The sequence below is a fragment of the Choloepus didactylus genome, chromosome 22 (assembly GCF_015220235.1).
Source record: "Choloepus didactylus isolate mChoDid1 chromosome 22, mChoDid1.pri, whole genome shotgun sequence".
NCBI lineage: Eukaryota > Metazoa > Chordata > Mammalia > Pilosa > Megalonychidae > Choloepus > Choloepus didactylus.
In genome coordinates this window covers 2,045,663-2,065,213 of record NC_051328.1, presented here as the reverse complement: position 1 = coordinate 2,065,213, position 19,551 = coordinate 2,045,663, and the positions used below count along the sequence as shown (strand labels likewise).

The 19,551-nt window shown below is 52.2% G+C and overlaps 1 protein-coding gene across 2 annotated transcripts in view; it reads right to left on the bottom strand.

Moving 5' to 3' along the window:
* Positions 1-19,551, bottom strand: part of GPT2 (glutamic--pyruvic transaminase 2) — a 36,885-nt gene that overhangs the window by 15,442 nt on the left and 1,892 nt on the right. For both annotated transcript variants that reach the window (XM_037815866.1, XM_037815865.1), the window contains 5 exons: positions 14,038-14,127; positions 12,040-12,148; positions 7,797-7,930; positions 5,508-5,751; positions 1,019-1,098 (listed from right to left, as the gene is read on the bottom strand). In XM_037815866.1, coding sequence (XP_037671794.1) covers positions 1,019-1,098; positions 5,508-5,751; positions 7,797-7,930; positions 12,040-12,148; positions 14,038-14,127 — 657 coding nt within the window. The remainder of the gene's footprint in view (positions 1-1,018; positions 1,099-5,507; positions 5,752-7,796; positions 7,931-12,039; positions 12,149-14,037; positions 14,128-19,551) is intronic.

The window sequence follows — 19,551 nt, the reverse complement described above, 5'->3', positions numbered from 1 at the left end:
CTCTCCTTTACAAGTGAAGACTCGAGGCCCATCTGCTACTAATTATGGCAACTGTTTGGTGGATAACTGTGTGTGGGGGTGGAGGAGGGACTAAGCAGCGAAGAGATGAAGCAAGTGTGCTAAAAGTTACAACTAACCAGAAACGATGCAGGAATGAAGATGAAGTGAAAACAGGGTTTGGCAGATCCTCAATGTCTTCCTTGTAAAGAAGGAAAAGGGTGGGCAGGCCTTGGCACCAGTCTGGGGTACAAGAAGCAGCAGCTCATCAGCCTTCAGGGTCTCATGGGTGACATGGGGGTTAAGAGCCCCTCCCCAAGGCGGCTGTGAGAATTAACTGAGACGGTGGGGAGGGAAGCGCCAGTGACCTGAGGAGTGGGCAGCACTCATTTCTGCCTCCCCTGCACCCCTTTCCCTTCCTAGGTAAGAGCCCCTCAGTTTGTCAGTGAACACCCCATCCCTGTTCTCCTTGGAGGTTTGGAGGACAGGGCAAGACCCTGCCCCTTGCTCTAGGCCTCGCCACAATTTGCTTACAGGCACAGCGACAGGTACAGGAAAGGGTGTGTGGCCCATGCTGCACCAGTGAGGCTCAACTCTGGGATTTTAGCTGGAAACATCAGGAGGAGAAACCCTCTTTCTAGGCTGGAAATTCCAGACTGAGAAGGGATCAGGGCTGTGTGTGAGGCCACCACGAGGGGATGGAAAGAAGAGAGAATCTCGAGGATATGGTTTGAGTCCCTGGATCCAGCCCGACATCTGTGACCCCCCCATCTTTTTATTCTTATTTTAAAGCTTAAAGTGATTTGGATTACATTTCTAAGATTATAACCAAGAGTCCAAACCAAAATGGGGATGATTCAGGTCACAGGCTCAAGGGTTATAATACCAAACATCCTCACCCTTGGCCAGAGTTTCTCCTCCAACACCTAGAAAGTTCTCTCTGGCTAGTGAACACAAATCAGGCCCTTTCCCCCAAGTTTACCCCCACCCCTCTCCGAGGGGACAGTGGGGCTGCTCTCACCTCATCAGCCAGGAGAAAGAGCTTCTCTTCCCAGGCAAAGTGAATCACATCTTCTATGCACTTTCTGCTTTGCACTTGACCTAAAAAATCCCCCAACGAAACCAAAATTTAGGTTGTAATCCTGTGTAAACCGTTCCCAGGTCGGAAGCCCACCCACGATCTCTCTGCTGTCCTGCATTCCCTCAAGACCCCAAGAGAACACCTCCCCGTTCCTGCGAATGACGGTGTGACCTCCAGAGGCCTGGGAAGTTGCCTTGTCCCGTCTAACTCATGCCAGGAATGTGGGGGGAGTCCTGTGTTCACATCCAACTTTTTTCTTATTCCTGTCAGAGGGATGTGTGTGTGAAAGGTTGTCTGTCTGTCTGTGCCGGAGGACAAGAAAGCATGGAAGTCTCATACAGAGCAGGAAAATGAAAGAGAAGGAGCTAAGTCAGTCAGCTTGGCCACGCTTACTTCACTCCAGCAGCCAGCGAAGGAAGGAATCACACTGGCGGGCACGGAACTTGGTGCAAGGTACTGCACTTGCTCCTCAAAGAGTCAGACACGAGCTCCCCAAGGCAGGGGCAAGGTCTCTGCTGCCTCTTCGGCTATCCTCAAAGCCAGCACACAGCAGGTGCTCAATAACTATGGGCAGAATAAACGCTAAATGGAAGAGCTTGGGCACCTGCTTGGTGGGTCTCCTGTCAGCAGCTACAGGGGAGCTGTGCATGGCTAAAGTCGACAAGGACCACGCCGCAGCTTTCAAATGCTCCTCCTCCCACTTTGAGGCCAAGTCAACGCAAACAGCAGAAACATTTACCGCCCTTTTTAGACAAATGAGCGCAAACAGCAAGGCATCAGTCCATCAGTTTATAGGAAATGCCACGGATACAGCTCGGGAAAGGAATATTGGAAGAAGGTAGAAGCCGGGTCCTTTCCTGATATTTCCTGACGCTACTATGAGGGTGAGTCGGTGAATACCTGAGGTGCTCACAATATGCTCTGGAAAAGCAACCTACAAGTCAGGCCTGCTGACTTCTTAAAAATGCTACAGTGCTTTACCATATACACATGTATGGCTATAGCTCAGTGTGTGTATGCATATATATATATAGGCACATATGTACAAAGACATTTATATAGAGAGATGCAGAATACTGTGTAGAATATGCTACTTTTTTGTTAAAAAATAAAAGTACCTATATTCCTGTCTATACAAGAATATCAAGACTATCTCTGGAAAAAAAAGATCTTGAAAGAGCACGGTGTAATTCAGCAAGGATCTCGACCTCAAACATCTAATAAGCAAGGAACTATTTCCTTTCCTAAGGGCACCAATGTGGCACCAATGTTCCTCCGGCTGAGCAAGCACTTGTGTCTCTGGGGAGTCGGCCGCATTTCATGTGAGGCAAACTCAGGGTCTGGGATTCCAGGAGGGCGAGACAGCGCCCGGTTTCCACTAGGAACCAGCCACTGTTCTCACACAGACAGGAGCCGGCAATGCAGAGGGCACAGCCTGACTTTAAAGCTCCCTGGTCTTGCCCTCCCATGCTTGCCATCACACAAACTGGACCCTGTTGGAATTCACACAAAGACCTGAGCACCAAGAATATGCCAAAGCACGTGCACCAAGTGCTAACGGAACACAAAGCGGACTGAGCAAGGACCGGGGCCTCAAACACCCTTCAGCTGATAGAGGAAATGAGAGCCAGATGTATGCAAATTATTCCACTCTGGGGATGACGTAAACTGGAGGACAAAGAGCTTATTTCTCTCCAGGGCTGGGGACACAGCAGCACGCGGTACATCCCTACTGAGTGAACGAATGAACAAACATGTAAACTGTGGGGAGGAGAAGGGAAAAGTCCTCCGTGGCTTTAGAGTCAGGGCACAGCTGTGCCAGCTGGGGAGCCATGAGAAGGCCTTGCAGAAGAGGGGGCTTTGTCCCCAGCCCTGAAGGCTGGAGAGGGTTTCCCCCAGGGCCAAGCAGCGGCTGGGCAAAGGGATTTCTCATAAACGGATGGTAGCATCTGTTACTTGTGCCTGCCCAACATCCTTCCCTTCTAGATTGTTCCATGGGGAACCCCCCTCTCTTTGCACTCCAGCAGGTGGTAAGCAACACGGGCCTGGCCAGAGTCCCAGTGGTTGGTTCAGGGATGGGCAAGTGACCAACTTGGGTCAATAAGAGGCTGGCCTGGAACTTCTGATGAAACAGAGAGGCTGTCTGCTGGGATGGCTCAGCGGGTGGGCAGTGGCTGAGCTGCTGAAGGCCACTCCAAGGACAGAGCCCTCCTGGAAAGAAATCCAACCCAGAGGAGAGGAGAGCAGGGCTGAAAGGTACAGACGTTTCTAGGAAGACTGACACTGATATGATCAGACTTGACAGTTCAAGAGCCATCACTTAAGCCTTGAGCTGGGTTTCTGTCCTGAAACCAAAACAGCCCAGCTTAACACCCCAATCCGTTTTGACACCTTTTAGCCAAAGTGGTCACAGTGTGTGGTCTGGTCAAGACACGTGGCCATAATAGGTGGGTTTCTATTTCCCATTGTCAATCTATCAACAGCTGACTAATTTTCACAAGTTAAGACCCCATAGAGCAGAACCAGCTTCTGCCCATTCATAAAGGTTCTCTTTATAAAAATTACTTCAATTAATATACACTCACACGGCCCCTTTGTCTACAACAGGAAAATCTCTGGTGCAGCTATTTCTTCCAGAAACCCAGGTAAAAGGATCTACGTATAGATGAACAAGCTGGGACAGTCATACAACAGAGTATTATTCAGCAATAAAAAGAAATGAGCTATCAAGCCTCAAAAAAATGCAAGAAGCCACTCTGAAAAAGCCACACACTGTACAATTCCAACTTCAAAACATTCTGAAAAAGGGAAAACTACACAGACAATAAACTCTCACTGTCAAGCATTTGGGTGGTGGGGAGAGGGAGGGATGAGCGGGTGGAGCCCAGGGCATTTTTAGGGCAGTGAAACTATTCTAAATGATACTGTCATGGTAGACATATGACATCATGCATCTTTTAAAACCCAACAGTACAAAAGAAAGAGGGAACCCTAACGAACACTGTCAACTTTACAGTTACTAATAATGTATTAATATTGGCTCATCAATCCTAACAAATGCACCACACCAATGCACGACGCTAATAGCAGGGGAAACTGTGTTGGTGTGAGGGAGATGTATATGGGAACTCTGGACTTTCTGCCCTATTTTCCTGTAAACCTATAAATGTTCTAAAAAATAGTCTTTAAAAAAATCTTTGTAAACACCTGGCCAAGAAATGACCTCTTCCCTCATGTAAACTAGGAGTAGTGCCTCTTCCCTAAGATGCTGTAGGACATACTCCTTCCGGGTGTGGTTCTGGGTGTGGCTCTGGGACAAGTAGCATCAGCATCACCTGGGAGCTTGGTAGAAATGCAAATTCTCAAAGGCTACCCCAGAATGATTACAGCAGAACATCTGCTGGGGACCGGCAGGCTGTGTTTTTTTGCCACAAGCTCAAGTTTAAGAACCACTTTTCTGGGGCAGCAGGTCTCATCCTCAGCTGCATAGAACACTGATGCCTGAGTCCCATCCCCAAAGATTCTGGGGTGTAGCCTGGATGCTGCAATTTTTGAAAGCTCCCTTTGTGATTCTAATGTACAGCCAGGATTGAGAACCCAGCTCTGTGGCATTTTCCTACTGCACTACATCCAATTTTTATCCCCTTCCCCCAAGGAGTTGGGGTAAATAAAAAACGCCAGCTGCACCCATTTTCTGCATTCAGGAATTCAAGTGGTGCTTTCAGCTGATTGAAGCATCATTTGATGTTCCCGAGAAGCAGGGTCCACAATCAACTCCAACGCATCTTGGACCTGACCCAATTTATCTCAACAAAAGAGGAGAGAGAAGCCCTTGTTCTCTGCATCCAAACGGCATGGGAGGCATCTGAAGCCAGCAGCCCAGAAAGATCAAACAGGCAGGACTGTGTGTCTTTTAAAAGAAAAATATGCAAAATTGGGAGCGCTTTTCAACCTCTGGAAACAGGGTTTTCTCTGGTTTTGTTTAAGTTTTTAATACAGCACTTCCTTTAAGGTACCCAGCAATTCTGGGTCAAAGAAAAACACACACACCCCCCTCAGCATTCTGAAAAACGGTTTAGAAAAACAGCAAGTAGGCGTGAAGGTAAAATGAGGCCTATGAATTGCTGAGGGGATTAATGGTGTCAGTTTACAAACAACCTTGAGATGACTCTGCAAATTCAAGAACAGGAAAAAAACTGGTCCTAATTATAATACATCCTTGCCCAAGAAAACGCCTGCATTTGCTCACCTCCTACGGGGCCTGCAGCACATTGTGTGGCTTTATGTTAGCAAATCCGGAATCGGATTGAGAAACCGAGAACAGACAGGACCTTGCGTTATTTCTTCAGTGAAAGAGTCCATGTGTGCAGGACACCAGCCACCCGCCCCAAGACACTAGCGAGAAGCTGGTGGGAAGCGCAGCGCAGACCTGTGGGGTTCCCGGGGTTGATGATGCAGAGCACCTTGGGATCGCAGTGGCCTTCGGCCTCCCGCACGGCCCGCCGCAGCTCGTTCACGTCCAGGGCCCAGCAGCTCTCCTCATCCAGGTAGTAGTTCACCTGGATGGCGTCGAGCTCCGAGATGACAGCTGAGTAGAGGGGATACTGCGGGATGGGGATCAGCACGCCGGTCCGCGACTTGCCGCCCCCCGACACCAGGATCTTCAGGATGGTCTGCAAGCAGAAGCAACATCTAGAAGGCCGCTGCCACACCCCAGCCCTCGGAGGCCGACAGGCGGGTCGGAAGGGCCCCCAGCCCAGCCTTCCACCAGCCACCCTTCTACCACTGCTTCCCGGTGGCTGAACTCCGGAGCTTCAATTTTCTCTTCTGTAAAATGTGGCCTGCTGTGAGGAACAGACAAAAGACACTGTGTTCCAGTTCTTAGCACTGTGCATGGCACGTGGATAAGCTCAACATTTGGTAGTAATTTTTTTAAGAAGTATTTGGTGGTCTTCTAAAGGATTAGGTCCATCAACTGGCCTTGCCACAGACCCTACCACATGAAACGGATTCAGAATGTCTGAGTTGAGGCCCAGGAATCTGTCTCGTCAGTAAATATCAGGGCCCAAGTTGGAAAGTCCCCCAAACAAGGGATTGTTGAAATGGGATAAAAACCGAATGCCATCTACTGCCACTAGGGGGTGTTTCGACATATTTGCAAAGTTGAGAGGGCTGAGCGTTAGTGGGATTCCAGAGAAGCCAGGCTGCAGGAATCCTGTGGGTTAGTGGTGCGGGTGGTGATAATTCACTGAATTAATAAGCCAAAGTCCTCTGCAGGGTGAGTCCCAACCTCACACACCGGCTTAGGTCCATTCTCTGGCTCAGCTACTTGCTGCGAGAATGTCACCAGATCGAAAAGGGCGACAATTCTTTTCACAGGAGCTTATAGACACCTCCATCCCTCCTCAGAGGCCTCCACCCACACCCGGGCTTCTCTGGGGATCTGAGGGGCCTTGACAGCAGGACACAATGGAAGAGGCCTGGGCTGAGACTGGAGCCCCAGTGTCAGCATTCCAAGTGCCATGGAGGATGACTTAAAAGCAGGCAGATCACAAACTCTCTGGGCCTCAGTTCATGGGCTCCAGTAAGAGTTTAATGCATCCGAATGCTTAAGGCACTGAGCACACATCAAACGCAAGAGCAATTACAGCTCCTGGAGGCCAGGAGACAAAGATAACCCCATTAAAGAAGAAAGGGGTCAGACAGCACACCAGCCCTCGAGTAGGGAGAGTGAAGGAGATGGTGACACCCCGCCCTGAGCTGGGCCATGGGAGTAGCCTGCCAACAGGGGATGGAGGGGCTACGAGTCACTCAACTCAGGATTTCAGACTCCTCCTGCAAGTACCTATTAATACAGACACCCACCGCTGCTCTCACCAAAACGATCGCTCACATTTGCTACGCCTCCTTCCAGCCAAAGTTAAAATTTAAGAACATGAATCTAATTATGTCACCCTCCTGCTTTAAACCCTTCAGTGGCTCCCTCTTGCTCTTAAGAACAACAACCCAAATCCTTAGTGTGGCCTCCAAGGCCTTGCAGGACTTCGCCCCCATCTGCTTCTCCAGCCCCACATTCGTAACCGTCCTTCATTGCCTGTCCGTGACCGCCCTGACTCGACTCCCAAGCACGTGGCCTCCCTCCAGCTCAGTGCCTCTGCACAGGCTGACCTTCTGCACAGAACACACTCCCTCCTCCGCCTTCCCCAGTTTGTTCCTATGTATCCTTCCAATCTCTGCTCAGCCTTCTCCGGAGAAGTCTCCACCCACCCACCCCCAACGCCGCCCCCAGGGCCAGGTCAGAGTCCCCACAGCTCCCTCCTGAAGCCCTGCAGAAGGGAAACTGCAAGTTTCATCTGATATTAATGCTAGTCTGCTCCAGCACTCATGTGGGAGCAGAAGCCAAATGGGTTTGGTTCCCTAATCTCCCAGCACCTGGCACAGCACATGGCAGTACAGGAACACTGACAGTGCCAGACAGATGGGCACACTGAAGTGCCCCATGACTCCTCTTCAGCTGGACTGCTGAGTGCACTTAGGGGGGAAATCGAGGCTGCAGTGTATTCCAGGTTCACAGCGACTAAACGAGGCAAGGACAACAGGCTAGCAGGGCGGGTGGACCAGAGGGCAGCCAACTTCCCCAGGCCTGCCTCCCTGCTAGGCAGCTCAAAGTCTTGGCCCTATCATGCACTAGATGACAACAAGCCACTCTCCCACGTACAGAAATGCCATCGCTAGCTCCAGTGGTCAGGTAGATGTTGTCTGGGTCCGCAGGCACGCCCCCGTCTCTCCTGGTGATGTAGGCGGCCACATCTTCACGGATACAGTTGACGCCCTGGCTAGCACTGTAAGACCCTGTAAGATAGCAAGCAAGACAACAACTAGAAGCAGGAAGTCTGGCTCTGCAGTCAGTGAGGCGTGTGTAAAATTAACTGGGGTGGGGGGAAGGGAAGAGGCTGGCAGGAGGGGGTTCTCCATTGGGGTCCCACACCCACTGCTTTGGGCTCTGGAATTGTGGCAAGCTGTTTAACCACCTCTCTGGGCTTCATCCACCCATTCACCCATCTTCTCATCCATCAGTCTTTCTCCCCATCCATCTGCCCAACTATCTATTCATCCAGCCAGCCATCTGCTCATCCATCGACCCACCCATCCATCCATCTACCCACTCACCCACCCACCCATTCATCCACCCAATATTTACTGAGTTCCTACTACATGTCAAGCACTGCTGTAGGTCCCAGCTTCTAATCAATCAAATGAGGCCAATTCCCATTTTATGCATTCTCCTGGGGATTTATACATGTTCTACAATATAAGTCATTACAGTTGGGACTTCTCTGCTTTTATCACCGTTGTCTGTACATGGTTCCACTGAGCTTGACAGAATGGGTCTCACATGTGGTGCTCCAAAATGGTACTGCCTGCAGGCATGATGAGCCCCCAGAGCCCCGGCCAACACCAGTCACAGATCCCTGGGACTGCTGGGTATACCCCACATGTCAACACATCCTCAGGCTGCCTGCCACCTGGGGTTAAAAGGCCACCATGTAGATGAAGTTCAAAATCAGGCAAAACTAATCTATGATGTGGAAGTCAGAACAGCTGTTACCTCTGGGGTAAGGGGTGTAGACTGGAAGGCAGGAAGGGAAAACAAAGGAGCCTTCTGGGGAGCTGAAAATGTTCAATATCTTGGTCTGGGTGTTGGTTCAACAGGTGTGTACAGATATAAAAACTACTCAAGCTGCATATTAATATTTCATTATTTTATTGTTTTTATGCCACAATGCAAAGTTTTTTAAAATGTCAGGTTGCCATTTATGTTTTTAAAAGGAATTTGGAAATCAGTACTAGCATGTGAACAAAATTTCTCCGGAAGAAGACCTGAAGTGACAAGATGAATTCTCTGGGGAAGTGAACCAGGAGGCAGGGGGTCACAGGTGGGAGGAAGATATTTCACTGTATACCCTTTTATACCTTTTGAATTTTAAACCTCATTAAAAAAAAAAAAAAAACCGCTTCCAAAGCCTTCTGCAAAACCACCGCCAGGAGGAAGGGTGGGGCTCCAGAAAGTTACCAGATTCTTCTTTGGGGCCCTAGCAAGTATCATTCCAAAGTCCTGACACCCAGAGGCAAGGTTAAATGCAATGCACTAAAGGAACATTAGCCCTGGCTCTGTCTCCACCTCTGTACAGCACTGGGCCCATCCCTTCCCCTCTGGCCAGCTGTAAAACGATACTCTACAAGGTCAAGTTGCAAACGATAACATGTTAAATCTGGGTGGTGTGTTCAAGGGCTTTTGTTACATTATTTTGAATGTTCTAATATATTTGAAATATTTTGTAAATTGAAAAAGAGAAGGGGGTGCAAATGTTGGTATTAAAAGAATCCTCCCTCCACTAGATAATTTATTTGATACTTTTGGGCTCCCTTGCTCAGGAACTTTCCACCTTCTTTCAATGTCCTCCCCTCTGCTCCATGGGATCTAGCCATCCCACCCCAGCCAGCCCTCTGCTCCTTCTTGCCTCAACCCCACTCGCTCCCTTCAATTCCCAGGCCTTCACCCATCGGCAAGCTCTCTGCTCTTGGAGACCATGGACCTCCCTTCCAAAGAGGTTCTGAGCTTTATTTGTGCTCCCAGATCTTTTATGCTGCAAACCACACTGATCCTTCAAGGCTCAGCTCTAGTCTGTTACCAGGGGGCCTGCCCTAAAAATTCTGCCCTAGGCACAGACCGTCTCCTGGCCTATAATTTCTCCAGTTGTTTTATACAGATGAAGCCCTGCCTCTCCATGTTGACGGTAATTTCCTTGAGGGCAGAGGCTGTCACCTACTTCTAGAGAACCTAGCCCACAGCTGGGCCCTGCCCCGTCGTGTGCCCGCTTAGACCCATGGCCCCGATGCCGACTGCCCGTCTGCCTCCCATGGCCCACCACCTGGCACCATCGCCACTGCCAACCCCCCAGCCTCATCTCGTGCCACCACACCCTGGCCCCTGGACTCCATCACACTTAGTTCCTAAACCTCAGGGCCTTTGCACATGCTGCTATGCACTTGCAGGTTTCTTCTAACTGAGCTGGAAATCCACTTTCTCCTTAAACTATTCCTCTACATTAGAATCCCTTGTTATAAGCCTCAGCTCCCTGCTTTTTCCTCAAACACTCATCAAAACTGGGGATTATGGATTTGTGTGATTTCTTTTTAACATTTGTTCCCCCCAAATCCAACACTGGGCTTTATGAGAGCAGAAACTCCATCTGCCCTGTTTACAGCCAGCCCTTGGTACCTGGAACAGCGCCTGGGATATACAGTGTGCTCAGCACGGGACAGGCGAGCACAGGCCTCCCGCCTTCCCCAGGGGTGGGCTAGGTTTCGCTCCAATCCTATTTAAGGTCCAAGACCTAACCTGAGAACTTCTCTGTACCCAAAAGAAGCTTTAGAAGGAAGCTTTAGCACCGTGTTAACCTACCATCCAGTTCAAAGGTGGGTACAAAGCACGTCCCAGTTCTAGGATAGGACAAGAGGCTGATTTGGCCTAGGTCACCTTTGCAGGTGAGCTCGGTTCAGGCCACGAAAACTCTGTAGGCCCACCAGGCTCTGTCTACCACTCCCTGGAGGGGCCTCCCATGGACTAGGCAACCTGCCCCGTTTCCCCAGCCCTCACTGATACAGAGCTGCAAAAGCTGACTGATGAGACAGACTGCTGTCTCAGATATCTAAGATCCCCTGCCCCTGCTCGACCCCACTTTCATATCTGACACACAGAAGGCAAACTCTCCCGCCCACTGATCCAGACAACTGGGGCTCCCAGGGCCACGCAGCCACTAAGAAGCGCCTTTGGCCTCTGGGCTGAGCAGGTGGGAGAGGGGTGGGCAGTTCTTTGCCAGCCTGTAGCTTAGGCCTTGGTGCTCAAGGCCACTTGCCCACACATCGTCCATGTAGGCCGGCTGGCAGGAATGCAAGGGACAGCTGGCCCCTTCCAGAGAGGAACCCCACAAAGGACAGTGCCCAGACTCGGACGGAGGGCTGGCAGGGTGACCGCCACCAGGAGGGTCAGCACAGGGCTCTCAATAAAGAGACAGAGCAGAAAAAGGTGCAAGGAGAGGCAGGAAGATGCGAGAGAAGCAAGGGCGGCAAGCCACAATCCCTGTCTCACTCCCAGTGCCACGTTCTGGAACATTACTAGGGCACATGTCCTAAAAAGCTCTAAGAATAACTTGTTTCTTCAGGACAAGGGAAGGGTAGGCGCTGGGCAAAGGAAGAGGGGAAATAAACAGAAAAAGAAAGTGAGATGAGAACAAAGAGCAGGAGCCCAGAGGCTGGAAATCCATCTCAGCAGGGAAGGGGCAGAATCTCAGTTTCACATCTGCAGGGGTCACATTCCTGGCGTTCCCTCCATGGAGCCCTCTGGGGGAGTGTTCTCGGGCAGGTGGACAGCTGGGCATGAGCTCCAGGCAAAGTGGAGCAAAGGCCAGGCGTGAAGAAAGCCATAAAAAGGAGCTGGAGGAGACAGGGTGCTTCCCGTTCTAGACCACCAGCCACAGCCTCCCAGACAGTATAGGGACTTATGTTTGGAGTTGGAGGTCCCAGAGAGGCCAGAACACTGGAGCTGTTTGCTATGCTTCCATTCAGCCTCCTGCTGCTAAGGCTAGTCACTGATGTTACACCTTTTGCTTGGATGCAAAGCCCAGCTGTTGGAGCGAGCTTCCAGGTGTCAAACCAAAATCTAGCGATGTGCACGCACATTTGTGCATAAAGTGCCCTGATCTGCCAAAAGACTGCATTTACACCATTGACTTAGCAAAACAAGGGCTGCCAGAGGCACTTACCCTGTGTGTTGGCCAGCCCATACACGTTCATGCACTCATTCACACTTATCAACCCCGTGCGGGTCCAGGCCCAGGCCCATGCTGGGACACACGTTCACCTCACGCCCACCGGGGCCTGGTAAGTTGGGGCCTCACCCAGGCTGTTCCCGCCACAAGCCTGCAGGATCCGCCGGGCTCGTTTCTTAGCATCTTCTGGGAAGCTGGGGCTGTCCAACAGGTTTGGGTAGGTGCAGAGTGCCATCACCTGGGGGGACAGAGGCGCGGGCTGGGCTCCCAGCACCCCCACCCCAGGAGGGGCACCAAGACATTGGGCAGGAGGCATGGGAAGAGGATGACTTGAGGATCAGAGCTGCAGCAAGCATCTTCAGGAGGGCCTGGGGCAGTGGGAGCTTGGGGAGCAGTGGGGGAGCTGGACCTGGGCTCCCCACAGCCAAAGCGGTGATATAAGAGCCAGGCCTGGGCTCAGGGACAAGGGTAGATAGAGCTGCAGAATAGAGTGAGGCTGCCACTCAGTCCCCAGCCCCCAACTCTTCCCTAAAGGACAGTAAGTTTGCACACCCAGGACCTCAAGAACCTGGGTTTCCAGAGCAGGGGTCAGGTGGATCCCAGCTGGCAGGAGCAGTTCTGCAGGGACCCCTCCTTACAGTCTGAGCTGCCCCAACTCTGGGTCCCTTCCCCTGGACTCCTCGCCAGGATGGAAAACTGGGTCAGTTCCCGCATCTCTGTAACAGAGAAAACCACCCTAATCTCACAAATTGGGAGGATTAAGCAAGGAAATGGGTGTGAGAGTGCTCGGCACACCTCAGCTCACTGGGCAAGTCTGCACCGGCAGCAGTGGGGTCCTGTGCTAGGAGCACTGTGGGGTTAGGATGGATGACTCCCGCTTCTCGGAGCCCCGCCCTCCCTCCTCCCAGGGGAACTTGTGAAGGTCAGAGGAGACGGTGAAGAGCAGAGAAGGTCGTGCTGGGCGGAGAGGCTGTGCCTGCCTTGGCCAGCGGTGGGCTGCATTTGGGAACATGTCTGCCAGCCAGAAGAAGCCGAGGCGGTGGAGCCCGTTCATGCCCAGGTGTCGGTGGGCAACCTCTGCGGGGAGAGGCCCCTCGACACCCCCCTCCCAAAGCCACAGCTTCCAGAATGTGGCACCTCTGACCTCTGACCTCCTCTGCCCCACTTCCCTGCCATGGGCCCAGCCTGGGGACTTTTCCCACGGGCATCAGCTTGGGAGCGCAGGCAACAGCGGCCACGAGACACAGGGTGTGGGGCACAGTGGGCAGTCTTCAGACCCCTGCCAGCCTCAGTCCTCTCCTCCATGACCCTGTGCGCCCTCTCCCTGGGGCTGCCAGCTGGGGCCCCCAGCCCCCTACATGCACCCCCTTAGCGTGGGGGAAGCCCCAAGTGGCAGAGCAGGGGAAAGGAGGCTGGGGAGCTCAGCGCTCAACTTCCCTGCCTGCCCCAGACATGCGAACCTTAACCACAAACAAGAACCATATTATGCCCCCAAACAGATCCCAGTTCTTCTCCACGAAAAAGGCTTCCTCACCTTGGGTGTCCAGCCTTGGCTCAGGCTGTGCTGTGGTGTTCTCCCACCCCCCAGCCTACCAACCCCACAATTTCAGCCTCTGTGGCATCCTTATGGTTGGTACTCGATTGAATCGATGAAGCCCACCTCCCCCTGGAGCCCTCGGGAGCTGGGGTGGAGCAGCCACCGAGCAGCAGCTGACAGTGGCCCCAGCTGGCGAGCAGCAGAGCCAGCACACAAAGCCAGGCGTCCGGCTCGGGAAGTCACGTCTTGACCACCACACACCACCCTCAGCCTCCTGGTCTCTCCATCTCTCCTGGGCCACTGCCAACCCGAGCCTAACTCAGCACCCAGAACCGCAAAGCACGGAGGAATGTCCCTGGGAACCCTGTGACCAGACCAAGTCTAAAGCTGGGTTTACGGAAAAGAACTTGGAGGCTAAGATTTGAACAGCATCTCCCTGAGGGATTCTGGTGCCTGCTGTGTCCCAAGGGGACTGCACAGACAAGGAGGAGAGGCAAAAGGAGCTGGCAGGCCCTACAACCCCATGCTGGTCCCGCCTGGCCTCAACTCCCCGCTCTCCTGGTGGCCCCTGCTCCCGGGGCCTGGCTTACCTGTCGGAGGAAGGTGATTGGCTGCTGGCCCATGGCCTGGGCGTCCCCAATGTTAGCACGGATGACCTCAGTGAAGGGCTTTTTGATACCCTGAGAAGAGAGAAGGCAACAGGTGGTTATTTAGAGACACTGAGATCTTGGCTTCCAGAGGAAAGAGCAGTGCTTCCTCAGGATATTAATAAGCACCCCTATTTTGAGCCTTACCAGGTGACAGGCGCTATGCCAAGCCCTTGACATGCCTGGTCCCATTCAACCTCCAAAGCCACTCCATGCAAAAGAACTATCGTTAATCCCATTTTCAGTTGAGGGAACCAAGGCTCCCAAAGGTTAAGAAACTTGCCAAAGACACAGAATTGAACCCGGTAAGCCAGACTCCAAAGTCCTCTGCTTAACCACTATGTTCCACTGCCTCCCACTTTCTGGAGAGGCTGAAGAACTTTCCCAGGCTGCTGGTGCATCCTGAGGCAGCTGCAGGTCTCTGGCCCGACCACAGGCTCTTAGGCAAAAGTGGCAGGTAGGAGGCAGGAGTCGGCATTAGAACACACCAGATGTCAGAGAGAGAGCCCCACACCTCCCCAGCGCCACCCCCAAGCATGGATCCACCTCAGCAGCTGCGTAAATGGCCAGGGACCCTGAGGACACCAACCCCAGGATCAGCCAGCACTGATTGTTGCTCCCTCGCAACACTGCCTTTGCAGAAAGAATAGAGGCTGATTTTCACATTTTTAGCAAAAAGCATCAGGGATGAAATAACTGACTGAAGAGCAAATCAAGGCCATTGCTTCAGTGACACGGTTAGCCCAGAAAAGAGGTCACAGGAGAGGAGGGACTCAGAGACCCTTGTGATGCCCCTAGGGGGGCAACCGAAGGACACCCCAGCTGCTGCAAAGAGGAACGTGCAGTTTGCCTTCAAGGGCTGTGGGATCTGGAACGGGAGTGGGGGGTGGGGGCGAGCGGCGGCCCTCATAGCTCCCTGGTAAATCCGGAACCAGCCAGTCCAAGAACTTGAATCAACAACAGGTTCAACAACCTCTCAGAAAAGTCGAGAAGATTATCTGAGTAAACGGTGTGAATGTTACAAATCCAGACCAGGGATGAGGCTGTGAAGGTCACAGTGGAGGAAGAAGGGGTGGGGCAAGAGGTGACAGTGCCAAGGGGTGGCCTGGGGGGAGGGCCTGGCCAGCTCCCCATTGCTAACTGCCCTTCCCCAAAGGCACCCCAAATACAAATTCTAAAACTACAACTCTATGGTCTTGATGGGTTTTCCCCCTTTATTTCATGCAATGTGTGAATGAAAGCAACTTTAGAAAACTTTGCCTTTTATTTTCATCATAACATACAACTTAAGTTAAAAACCAGTGGCCCTGAGCGATGAAAACAGTTGCAAAACAAGTCTCCTAGCCCTGGCTTCCAACAAGGTTGACACCCCAAAGTCCCTCCTGTAGAGAAATTCTCCATTTCCTTCTGGAGCAAGGAGGCATGGGGGCACTGGGGAGGGTACCCCAGGAATGGCCCTGGACATTCACAAACAGGTCAGAAGCTGATAAGTCTCTAAAAGCTACGTTTCTAGTGGGGAAGAGGGCCTTTCAGATCCCTTGTGCCCCTTCCAGCAAGTTCTTCAGGCCTGGCCAACATGGAAGCGATCGCGGAGTGACTGAGAAGCAGCCAACATGTCTGGTGAGCCAGGATGGGGGTACAGCCAGGATTGGCCAGGGGCGAAAGCAGGGAGCCTGGAGGAACATGGGCTGTGGGCATGTGGTCCCCGGGCTCACGCCACAGGCGGGAGCCAAGAAAGCTTGGGGTAGAAGCTACCCAGGCTAGTTGTGCAAATGGAAGGGCCAGCCCAACCCCGGGTGCCAACCTGAGCTCCTAGCACCAGAGCCCTGTGCCAGCCTAAATGAAACGCTGCAGCCCCACGCTGAATGCAAGTGACTTCACGGTGTGGGCACAGCCCATTCTCTGATAAGGAATAAATCTGTCATAGACATGAGGGCTAGAAACCAACACACAGCTGTGGGCCCTCCGCCAGCCCACTCCACGCTGAGAATAATGTCTGGAACGGAGCCCTCTCTTTGTACCACTCAACCAATTCAGGGCCTGTCGACAAGGAGCCTGGGAACACTGAGCACCTCTTTTCTTGGGTCTTGGCTCCCCCAACTCCCTGACACTGCTGTGATGGATGAGTTGTGGTGGGAAACTGGCTCCTTCGAATGGGCAAGGGGGTAAAGCGGCCAGCCAGGGACCATCGTAGAGAGGACACGGGCAGACTCCTCAGGTCCACATATGGGCTGGGAAATGCCAAGAGGCCCGGGGCAGACCCCTGCCCACATGCTTCAGTCCAGGCAGGCACACCCAATGGTGACCTTGTCTCAGCCAGACCCCAGGGCCCTGCTGGGTCAGAGGGACTATCAAGCACACAGCATCCTGGTTTCCTCTCACAGCATCCTAGAGCCTACCTGTCTAATCCACCTGCACTAACCTGCCCACCTGTCTAACCCATCGACTAGACAACTAGGTGTGTACCAACTAGACAACCAGGTGTGTACCCAGCCCAGAGCTGCCACCCTGTGCAGCACAGAAAGAAGATCCTGCCCTGGGTGGGGATGGGGGAGCAGGATTGCTCAGGTAGGATCAGGCAGCAGACTCCCAGGCTCTGGGGATGGCATATTTCAGAGAGTGTTAGAGGGGAGAAGAAAAGTAGGCTTACTTCCCACCCCATAAGCCCAGCCTCACCATAAGCCTCAAGAGGTCAATGGATGACCAATGGGCACAAGGCAGTTTCCTCGGGCAAGGACTGGCTCTTGTCATTTGTGTGACATGTGGGTAGAAGACAGGGTGGGAAGGTCACTCCCCAGAAGACCTGCCTCCTTCTCATTCAACAAACGCTTACTGATCACTGATGCCCAGGTGACAGGAGTGAGCAAGGCAGACGAGGCCACCAGCGTGGGGAAACCACCTGGAAGGTGTGAGAGAGGGTCCGCCAGGCCCCAGGACAGCAAAGTGTGTGAAAAGGCCCCAGCCTGAGGCTCATAGTGGGTGGGACTGGGGCAGGCAGGAAGCCCTACAGAAAGCTCTAGAAAGAGGCCCCAGAGACCAACCCCAACTAGACCCGTGCTCCCTGGAGGAGGCAGTTGTGTTTCACTGTTGGGAAACTGAGGCTCAGCTCAGGGGCTGTCCTGGACCATCACGGAAAGACAAGGAAGGCATGGAAGAAAGTGGAGCTGCAACCCTACTAATTACAGCTTCCTCATACACTCAGGTGACAAGGAGAGTAGGTGGGAACCTCAATGGCTGAGCTTCCTAGACTTTCCTAAAAACCCACGGAAGGAAAGCCAGCCCTGACAGGGAACAGAGGCCCCCAAGCTCTGAAAAGATTCACTGGACAGTAGTGGGGTGAAAGCTGAATAAGCTTCAAACTGGGTAATTTAGGAGAGCAAGGCAGAGGCCAGGCTGGAAAGGAAAGCCCCACAGAGCAAGTTCCCAGACCCTGAGAGATTCAGGAGGCAGGACTCAGCCTGTCAAGTTCCAAGCAAGTCTCATGAGCTTGAGAACAAAGACTCTTTATAATTCTAATTGGCTTCTAGAAGTTCAAAACTGGATAACTAACATCTCAAACTAGTCCTAAGGTGAAACAAATAGGCCTCTTCTTGCAGAACAGAGCTCTGAGTGACTTGCCCACAGCGTGTACAGATATAACCAAGAAAGCAGGTCTGTGGGGCTTGGGCAGGTGGCCTGGTGGAGGGGTCTTCCCACTGGAGATCTACAGTACAAATTTCTTTACTTTAAAGCAGTGTCTGAACTCTAAAGAAAACAAACGCCTGTGCCAGGCACATCCAGGGGTTCCGATCTTCATCCTTCGCTAACTACAGCCATGTGCTATACCCTTGCCCTCTGCTGCATCTTTACCTGTGTTTGGAGGCAACATTCACGGCTGTTAACAGTGATAATCACTTTCTCCCCGTCTATTTTTGAACGTCTTACCCGACTGTGTATACTTTTACAACTGGTGAAAGTGAAGCTATTCCCGTCTCCACCTGCATCCACCCCCAAATACAGCAAGGGGGAAGGAAGCAGGTTGAGGAAGAACTGACAGTTCTTTTCAAAACCCTACTAATTACAGCTTACTTTAAGCGCTGCTCCCCATGTGCACCCAAGTACAAGATCTGGAAAGCTAAGAGATGCTGCGCCTTAGAGCTGCTGTCAGGATCAGCAGAGGGGCTGATAGAAGAGGGCATCCCAGCTCACACCCACTAGCCCATCCTCTCCTCCCTCGGGTTCCACTCCTGTCAGAGAAGCAAGGAGAGGGACTTGGCCCACCAGCCACCCCAAAGGCCAACACCAAAGCCACATTCCAGCCAGACAGCCCATGCTGTTTGCAGGGGACCCGGGAAACGATCCCACCAGGCAGCACAAAGGCCTGGCACCACCAGGGGCCATCTGGGGCCCTCCAAGACACCCCAGCCAGACAAGGAAGTATAAAACTCAGGCAGCTGGACACCTCCAAGCACAATTAGGCCACTCCTCTCCTTTTATAGACCGGAGAACAGACGCCCAGATAGGATATGGGATTCACCCAGTCACCCTATGCCCTGAAAACCCTAGCCCATCCCATCTCTAATGAAACTCCTTATAACCTCAGTCCAGTTTTGATCAAAGCAGTTCAAAATAGAAATTAAAAATAAATGAATAAATAAACTGAAGCTGTGCAAAGCCAAGCCAAGCGTCCACCCCCATCTCAAACTGGAATGGGTGGGAAAAGATTGCTGTCTCAGAAGAGGCATTATTTAAGCTAGCGAAGTGAAGAAAGGCGGCTGTCTCCCTGGGAATGGAAGGTTTAAGTGAGACTCTGCTGGCCTAGCCTGGGCTCTAGCTCCAGCATTTAGAGCCATGCCCAGCGCAAAGCAGGTGCTCGATAAAGCGACAGAAATGAGTGAAGAGCACAAGGGGTGAAGCTGAAAGAAACCACCAGAGACTGTGAAACAAAACACCAGAAAGAACTCAGCTAACTCAGGGGCTGAAGGTGGGGCAGCTGTCCCAGACACAGGGGCCTCTGGTCCAAATGACCAAGTCGTCCTACCTGCAATTATCGAGCCACATCCCACTAGAAAACCTTTCCTGGTTCCCCTCTTTCCACCAAAACACACCATAAAACACATCTGGGCCTGGCACACGAGACCCCACCCACCCTTCCCAGCCATCTCCTGCCTCCTCTACCAGTCTCTCCAAATAGGACCATCACCTTTCCCCAGAGGTGCAGAGCATCCTTAATGTCCTGCCTCTGCTCACAGCACTGTGTCCACCTGGAATGCTCTCTCCTTTCCTCTGCCAGCTAAAACAATCCTGCAGTCCTTAAAGAATAGAGAGAAGAGGGCACTCAGACCCAGGGAACAGTAAGGCAGTCATCTCCCTGAAGGCGAAGACAGCTCCAGAACCTCCAGTGTAAAGTGATTAAAGGGACAATTTAATTCCAGCTTTGTTTTTACAGAGACTGTGGCCTAACGGAGAAGCAGCTCC